The 9,278-nt window shown below is 40.9% G+C and overlaps 1 protein-coding gene across 1 annotated transcript in view; it reads left to right on the top strand.

The window, feature by feature from the left end:
• Positions 1-6,923: 6,923 nt before the first annotated feature.
• The window catches only part of TRPC6 (transient receptor potential cation channel subfamily C member 6), a 155,521-nt gene continuing 153,166 nt past the window's right edge, over positions 6,924-9,278 (top strand). The window contains exon 1 of the mRNA XM_003415597.4: positions 6,924-8,739. Coding sequence (XP_003415645.1) covers positions 8,579-8,739 — 161 coding nt within the window. The 5' untranslated portion in view covers positions 6,924-8,578. The remainder of the gene's footprint in view (positions 8,740-9,278) is intronic.

Raw genomic sequence — 9,278 nt, 5'->3', positions numbered from 1 at the left:
TTTCATTCCTGTCAAGTGTTTTTGTTTGTTCTTGATTATATTGTTTCTTCTTGGGTTTTATTACCTTTGATTATTGTATAAAATTTAAATAATTGAAATTTTGTTTTTTAAATAACTTACAGAGATAATTTGAAGCCTCAGATGATATTTTTTCCCTCCAGAAAGGATTTTAACTTTTTTCTTCTAGGTGACTATGGGCCTAGAAGAACTAGAGATTTCCTGTGCTACCCAGATGACACATTTAGCTCATCTGGGTGCACTGTGTAGGGACAGAGGCCAAAAAGGGAATGGTTTGCCAGTTCCCAGTGGTGGGCAGAGGTGAAGAACTTGGCTGCTAACCAAAAGGTCTGCAGTTCGAATCCACCATCCTCTCCTTAGAAACCTTATGGAACAGTTCCACTCTGTCCTATAGGGTCAACTCAACAGCAATGGGTTTGGTTTGGGTTTTGGTGGACATGATACTCTTATCCTTTTCACAACTCTGGGCATATGCTTACAGTAAAGCTCTAAATTTTGGCTGACTTGTCTTTGAAGGACCCCAGGGATAAAGTGGCTTAGGTGGGTGGGGCTGGTCCAACTCTAAGTAATAATGTTCCTCTGATTTTGATTGGCACTTTCTCAGTATCTTTTAGGATTTTGGTATTTTTAAAAGAATATTAAAAAATTTAGTCACGTTTATTTTATTTGTCTAAGGTGGGAAATTAGTACAAATTATCTAGTCCATTATATATGTTTTTGAATTGTGTAATCCTGTTCTCTCCCCACGTTTTGTATGGAACTTTTTCCTAATCTGTAAGACTTCTCCCTAAATTAAGAAGAAATTGTTATCTTTAAAGAGTATTGCAGATAGTTTTCCCAGATTACAATTTAAAATTTATGTAATTATTTTGACATATGTAAGCTTTTGCCTTTATTAGTCAATTCTATAAAGCTTTTCCTTTGTTGTTTCAGGTCTTGGTGAATGCTTAGAATGGGCTCATTCACCTGAATATTATGCGTTTCTATCACCTGTATTTCTCTATAGTGGGTTTTAGGGTTTCTTTAATTACATGTAACTTCTTAGTGCATTACATTTACTTTAGCAAAGGTGTAAGATAGAAACCTCTTAACCAGTTCCATTTATTCAATATTCCTTAATTTCCCCCATTGAATCAAGATATGTTCTTTATCACATCATAAAATATTTTATATTCTAAAGTCTTTTACTGAACACTCTATTCTATTCTTTTCATGTTTCTATTTTGTAAGTACCAACCTATTTTATTTATTGTGGCTTTATTAAATCATTTGATATTTTATACAGTAAGTCCCCATCATTGCTTTTATTTTTTTGGATTTTCTTATTTTTGTCACATTTATTCTTAGAAAAAATAAGCAATAGAAAAAAGCCTGTATATAGATGAGAAGAAAATCCTGGCGCCATAGTGGTTAAGAGCTATGGCTGCTAACCAAGAAGTTGGCAGTTTGAATCCACCAGGCTCTTCTTGGAAACCCCAAGGGGCAATTTTACTCTGCCCTTCAAGGTCAGTATGAGTCGGAATCTACACGACAGCAATGGGTTTGGTTTTTTTTTTTGGCCTAGTTGGGAAAATATTGATAATAGTAAATTCTACCCAAATTAATCTATAAAATTAACCTAAATCTAATGAAACTATCAACAAAATGTATTGTGCTGTTTGATGTAAGCCTTTGACCCATTTTCCAGCTACATTTTAGTAAAAAGCTTTATAATTTTGTTTATATTAAAAAAAAAAAAAAAGAATCTGTTGCTGTCAAGTTGATTCTGACTCACAGCGACCCTATAGGGCAGCGTAGAACTGCCCCATAAGGTTTCTAAAGAGTGGAATGTAGATTTGAACTGCTGACCTTTTGGTTAGTAGCCAAACTCTTTACCACTGTGCCACTAGGGCTCTATTTCTTTATTTAGGTCTTACAATTCTTTTTTTTTTTCTGAAAACTTTTATTCAGAAAATGTTCAAATACACACAATAAAATAGAAGAGAGTAATAGTATAAACCGGAAAAAAAAAAAAAAAGCCCTCAAACCCATTGTCCTATCAGGTCAACTCATAGAGACCCAATAGCACACAGCAGAACTGCCCCATAGGGTTTCCAAGGCAGTAATCTTTAGGGAACCTGACTGCCACATCTTTCTTCCAGGAGTGGTTCGAACTGCTGACTTTTCGGTTAGCAACTGTCTTAGTTATCTAGTGCTGCTGTAACAGAAATACCGCAAGTGGATAGCTTTAACAAAGAAAAATTTATTTCCTCACAGTAAAGTTGGTTAAAAGTCCAAATTCAGGGTAAAGTTGGTTAAAAGTCCAAATTCAGGGTGTCAGGACCAGGGGAAGGCTTTCTCTCTCTGTTGGCCTTCTCATCAATCTCCGCAGGACTAGGAGCTTCTCCACGCAGGGACTCCAGGCCCAAAGGACACGCTCTGCTCCTGGCACTTTCTTGGTGGTATGAGGTCCCTGTCTCTCTGCTTGCTTCTCTGTTTTATACCTCAAGAGTTTGCCTCAAGACACAATCCAGTCTCGTAGATTGACTCCTGCCTCACTAACACATCCTCCCTCATTAACATCACAGAGGCAGGATTTACAACATATAAGAAAATTACACAATACAGGGAATCATGGCTCAACCAAGTTGATACATATTTTTGGTGGACACAATTCAAATTCATAACAACAACTATGCACTGAACCTCTGTGCCACCACCAGGGCTCCTTAAATAGTATAATGCCCCCTCATATATGCATCACCCAGAATCAACAGTTATCAATATTGCTTCATCTATTATTTTTGTTGTTGTTCTTTTTTCTTTGCTGAATTATTTTAAAACGCATTCCACGTATTTTCGTCTTATCACCCGTATATATTTCAGTGTACATCTCTAAAACCTGTGGTGTGCTGGAGCCAGCTGGTTCCAGCTACCAAGACCTGATTACAAACATCTCTTCCCAACTTTGTGTTCAGTGATGCCATCTTGGTAGCTTGAAATCAGCCGTGAGTATTTACACTATGGAAATTGGCAAACACTACAAACCAGGGCTTTCCCCCACCCCCAACCCAAGCCTGGAGAGCTGGTTTTAAACATTTACCAGCATACCACTGTATAAAACACATGGGTATTTTCTTACATAATCACTTAATGAAATTAACACTAACTCCCTGATTAAAAGTCCCCAATAGTTTCCAAAAATGTGTTTCCAGATGGTTTGTTCTAATCAGGAAACAAGGTCCACTCATGGCATTCGTAGTCATGTCTCTTGATTTTTCTTAATCTAGAGCAGTGCTCCCCTAGCCCCAGCATTTTTATGCCTTGATTGTTGCACCCTTCAGGTCAGTTGTTCTGCAGAGGGGCCCCAGTCTGTGTTGTCTGTTTGGGCTGCCGGTTAACATACTCTTCTGTCCCTGTATTTCCTGTATATGCTCCAGCATCTGAGTAGATTTAGTTTGGCTTTTTTTTTTTTTGGTTGGACGATTTCACAGATGGTGCTGGGTTGTAGAATTAATTTTTCAATACTCGTAGATGATTTTTACAATTCTTTTTCAAAATTTATTTGTATTTGTTTTATATTTTGTAGCTTTTATCATATTTTGACTATGAAGGAAAACCACTGGATTTTCTGTGTTTACATTTGTAACCTAACACCTTTCTGCACGCATTTCTCATCTCTCAATTCTAATAATTTACCATTAAGAGTCCTGAATTAGATCTATGGAGATGGTGATTAATTTTTGAATTACAGATTTTTTTTAAAGGCCTGATGGCCATTTAATTTGTCACAGATAGATAAATTTATTTTCTAACACATTGGAAGATTCTGGTCCAACCGGCATTTGACCATGTCCAGTGACAGGAAGCTGCCTACCTGTAAAGCGGCCCAGTCCATTCTTGAAATGTCTCTGTTTACTAAACCTAGGTGATGTTGTTAGGTGCTATTAAGTTCCTTTGACTCATAGCGACCCCGTGTGACAGAGTAGAGCTGCACCATAAGGTGTTTGTTTTTAAATACTATTTTATCATTGGTAAAGTTTACACAGCAAGTTCTCATTTGACAATTTCCTCACAAATTATTCAGCAACATTAGTTACATATTTCATAATGTGTCATTATTCTCTTTAATTGTGCTCTGGTTCTTCCCATAAAGTTTTCTAAGCAGCAATCTTTATGGGAGCAGATCACCAGAGCCACGGGGTGGGTTCAAACCGCCAATCTTTCAGTTAGCAGCCGAGTGCTCAAGTGCTTAACCATTGTGTCACCAGGGCTCTTTACCTGGGTGATACTGATCCATAAATCAGCAGTCTTCCCAATAGTTTTCTATTTATGAATCACTCCTCTGCTACCTAGTCCATAATTTACTATCTTGCTGACAAATATATCACATGATGCCCTTGGAAAATAGTTTACTTAAAGCATTCTAATAACTATCAAAGGAGAAATTTATTCCAACATGACTTGTTGTAAGTGAAACCATGTTAAAATACCAAAATGATAATGTTTTAGAATTTTGGATATGTATATTAAACTAGAGGAGCCCTGGTGGTGCAGTGGTTAAGAGCTCAGCTGCTAACCAAAAGGTCGGCAGTTCAAATCCACCAGCCACTCCTTGGAAACCCTATGGGGCAGTTCTACCCTGTCCTACAGGGTGGCCGTGAGTTGGAATCAACTCAACAGCAATGGGTTTGGTATTTTTGTTTGTTTTTATGTTAAACTAGAAGGAACCCTGGTGATGTTGTTAAGCTCTTGGCTGCTAACTGAAAGGTAAGTGCTTTGAACCCAGGAGCTGCTCCATGGGAGAAAGATGTGGTAGTCTGCTTCTGTAAAGATTTATAGCCTTGGAAACCCACTGGGGAGGTTCTGCTCTGTCCCACAGGGTCGCTATGAGCAGGAATCAACTTGACAGCAGTGGGTTTGGTTTTCGGGTTCATATTCAGCTAAAATTAAAGCAAATATTAACATAGTCTCTTTTTTTTTCCTTAGGTGCTTTAATTTTTCATATGTTTTTAATATTTAGTAACAAACTTCTAGTGGCAAAAGAAATATCAAATCTAATTATTCCACCCCCTTTACTTGAAAAATTAGAAAAATTGAGGTTCAAAGATCTGTTAGCAACTGTTCTTATTTCACTCAAGCCAGAATTCACAGAGAATCTGAAACTTTTAAGGGGTTTGGTTTTTCCCCTGTGGATTCTACACGCTTTAGGAGTCAGGGCTGAGGGCTTCCAGGCTTTAAAAATTATCCAGATAAATTCATGACAAAACTATTATTTGTAGCTTCTGGCAGAACAGCTCCTATATGCGTGGTTCTCCATCAGCAACAGTGTTGCGTAAACTGCAGCGGCCCTGAGTCTTCCATGTAATTCCTGAAGCTCCTTAGCATCTTCTTGAGTCATTAAGCCTTGAATAATGGTTTTTCAACCTTTGGTTCCTGACGCCAGTAGCAATTTCTTTTTCTTCTGTCCTGGGATCCTAGCCTGAGATGTTCTAGAAATCAAGCCTTTTTCTTTACTAATTTTACTCAAAATACTGTTATAATAGCAATAGTTTTTGTTAAATAAATAAGTAGTAAATGGAACTGTACAGATGTGTATAATGAGTCTTCTCGCAACACCATTCCTACCTCCATACACAGAGACACACAGTAAACCCTCTTTCCCATTTCTGAGTTCTTTTTTATTTTAATACCACAAAACACACTACATAAATGTACACAACATAAAATTGCATAGTAATTTTAACGTTGTGAGAACTACGATTTCTTCATTCACCCAACTTTCTTCATTACTCCAGATCCACTCAACATTTCTGTACTTGATTCAAAAATATATTACTCCGTCGAGAAGTTGTCTCATTTTTGTTTCTTGTTTCACTGTGCTCACAAAGTAATTGAAGAAAGCCACATAGATAAGCATAGAATGTAGAAAGTTAACAGACCGAGGGGTCCTCAAAAATTATCTATAAGTTTACTGATGAGTAAATTGAGTCAGAGAGAAATTAAATGCCCTTTCTGAAATCACACAGCTTCAGCTACGGGAATGACTGGAATCAGAATCCAGGCTTTCAGGCTTCCAATCCAATGCTCTTTCCACTTCATCATATTATAAGCTCTTTTAGAATCACTTTCTCCTCCTGGGGCCTCCATAAATACTCCTGGGATTTATTGGTCCAGTGCTAACTATGATTTGACTAATAGAAAAAAATTATGTCTTCTTTTGCAAAATGATAGGTAGACATCACATTATAAGTTTACAGTAATTTTTTTTTCAGTATGAATGTTGTTATCTGTATGTTATCAGTATGAAAAACAGTGTTATAAGGAAAGGCAGAAACAGCCCAATTATAACAACAATAAATTCTCTCTCAATTTTTGTTTTTAAGTTAAACTCTAACACTTGAATTAACACCATCAATGTTTTATAATTTGCTGTAACTCATAGATGTTGTCAGTTAGAAAACATTTGAATATTAGTTTCCCCACTGAACTGTTTCCCATGTTTGGTGGTGTCTTTAAACAGATTACCTATTTAAAGTAAATATTTATTGACTAATTCCTTCAAGCATCAAAGCTGTTGAGTACATACAGACAGCAATTGCAATAAACAAGTGGATTTCAAGCAGAGTATCTTATTGCTATATATAATTACTAGGAAATAATACAAATTTTCAATCATGGCTTCGCATGTCGAGAGATCAGAAAAAGAGATTCTTAAATCAGGAAAAACAGACTTCAGAAAAATTGAGGTTAGTTTTTCAGGGTAAATGTTTGTTTGGTGTCTAAGAATGTTGCCGTATTTTTTCTATACATTTTTCGCCCATCCATTCATTCATTCCACATGCCTGTGCCAGATACAGAACCAGGTCCTGGGGATACAATGGCTCCTGCCCTCGCATAACTTATTTCTTAGGGTAGTGGCAAAAAGAAAAGCTTCTAAATTTGTAGAAGGCAAAGGTTATGACCTCTTTTTCCCTCTATCAAGTTGATTGCTTTTGTTCACAATTCCAGCATCCATTTCATTGTCTACCTGTTCGTGGGCAGCAAAGAAAGGTATCTTTAGTGAAAGGATTTTAGTCTCTCTGGCATCTTCCATCCAATTGCAAGGAGCTCCAGATGTTTTCCTGATTGGCTCCTGTCATGTATGTCTCCACTTGACTAGCACCTCCCTGAAGATCACCTAATATGAAGTAGTTGCTGCCAGTTACGATCACACCCACCTGTTTTATTTTCATTGTAGCTTTTGTCCCTGTCTGATACTGTCTTATTTTCCTATTTAATCTGTGTCTCTCTTTTCCATGGAAGCTCCATGAGGGTAGATTGGTGCCTTATGCAGCTTGTTATCTCTGAATTCTCAAACAGTGCTTAACGCCCGGTTGGCATCATTAGATACTTGAATGAATGGATTCCTAACCGTCTGTTGCTTGGGGATACCAACACTGCTACAGATAACTGATTCGTCCGTGTTGAGAAATTTTTAGTTCTCACATGTAGGCAGATTAATCAGAATTTAAAACTAAGTTTTAAAACAAAAAAACAATTTGGAAATGTGAGAAACGTGTACAAGAGAAATACTTGTAGCATTCATGCCATCAGAAGCACTGTACTGGAAGGACAGTTCTTCTCTGACACGGATACTCTTTACTGTTATCACTGGAAAATCCTTGCATATTTTTGTCGGTTTGCTCAGGAACTGGAAACATCTGTGCAGATAAAGAACATTGTTCATTTTAAAATAAAGAGTTGCAATAACTCTTGAGGTTGGGAGTGGGAGAGAAAATGCCCTACGCATTGCCATCGAGTTGATTCCGGCTCATAGCGACCTTGTGGGACAGAGTATAACTGCCCCATTAGTCTGAAGAAAGTTAGGGGAGGCCCCTGTCCCTTGTAAAAACAAACAAACAAACAAACAAACAAACAAACAAACAAACAAACGGTTTCCTTAGCTCTTCAACAGTCTTACTCAAGCGAAGCTTCCTAGAAAGTTCTCAATTTGCGTCATTTTTTAAAATAGGTAGACTCTGGAAGCAATAAAGCCCCCAGAGTGTCTGGCTCTTCCTAGTTTAAGTTCACCCTGGTCTCGAAAGTTGCGGCTACAGGACAGGCTTTGGCTGTTTTCTAGAACGTCCTTCCCATCCCTTTAAAGGTGGGGTTCATGACGGAGGACGCGGGGGAAGAAGGCGGGAGCGGAGGGCTGGAGAGTCTCGGTTGACATAGTAACTCTTCAGCTCTGTCTCCCTCTCAGGCTCCGTTGTCACCAGCGGCCCCGCCTGTGCTCTCGGTCGGGAGCGGTGGCCGCCTCCTTGCTGGGTCCCCTCGTCTGTACGCACTCAGGTTAAAGCTCCGGTTCTGGCCCCCGAAGTGGTGGTTTCTTACCGGCCAGCGGTGGAGCCACTCGCGGAGCCCAGCCCGCCAGCGTCCCCACCCCCTGCCTGCAGCTCGTCCCCTGGGCATTCGCCTGCCCCAGGCCCGTCCGCCCGGTGAGAAGACCCTCCGCGCCGGGCCCCGCGCTGGATCCCCGCTCGAACTGCGGAGGCTCCTCCCCCGAGAGCGGAACCCAGGCCAGTGCCGCGTTCCCACCATGAGCCAGAGCCTGGCGTTCGGGCCCCGGAGGGGCACCTCTCTCCCGGCCGCGGCCGGGGCCGGGGCGCGGCGCAACGAAAGCCAGGACTATCTGCTCATGGACTCGGAGCTGGGAGACGACGGCTGTGCGCAGTTTCCCTACGGCTACTACCCCTGCTTGTAAGTCGGGCTCCGCGGGCGGGTGGCGCGGCTGAGCCGCGGGGAGCTGTGCGCTCAGGAGTGTACGGACGAGGGTCCGCGCGCCTGTGGTTTGGTGCCTGACTGAGGGCAGGGGTGCGCGCCGGGCTGGGTTTGCTTTCGGTGAGTACGCATAGGTATGTTTGCCCCGGAGAGTGGGAGACCACCTAGTGATCGGACCCGCAGGTAATTAGATGTCTGGTCAATTTTTTCGGCCCAGAGTTCACTTCGCGCCACTCAAAGAGACCCAGTGTCGCTGAGCAAAAGGCATAATCTGGGCAGGGGACTGTTTCGAATTGGCGTTCCCGTGACTCAGACCATGCGGGAGAGTTGACTCTAAGGGGTCCTTGGCGTCGCCTTGGTGCGTCTGGAAAACAAGGGAGCCCGCGCACCCGGCCGTCTACACGCTCTGCCAGCCCTCCTCTTTCAGGTGTCGCGCACAGGTCCGCAGCCCGCGGAACAACCGGAAAGGCCGAAGACGCGCGTGGGAGTGGGTGGTCTTGGCTAGTGGTCCCGAGGAC

The sequence above is a fragment of the Loxodonta africana genome, chromosome 7 (assembly GCF_030014295.1).
Source record: "Loxodonta africana isolate mLoxAfr1 chromosome 7, mLoxAfr1.hap2, whole genome shotgun sequence".
Taxonomy (NCBI): Eukaryota; Metazoa; Chordata; class Mammalia; order Proboscidea; family Elephantidae; genus Loxodonta; species Loxodonta africana.
The sequence above is the reverse complement of the archived record's forward strand: the minus strand, read 5'-3'. Positions and strand labels throughout refer to the sequence as shown.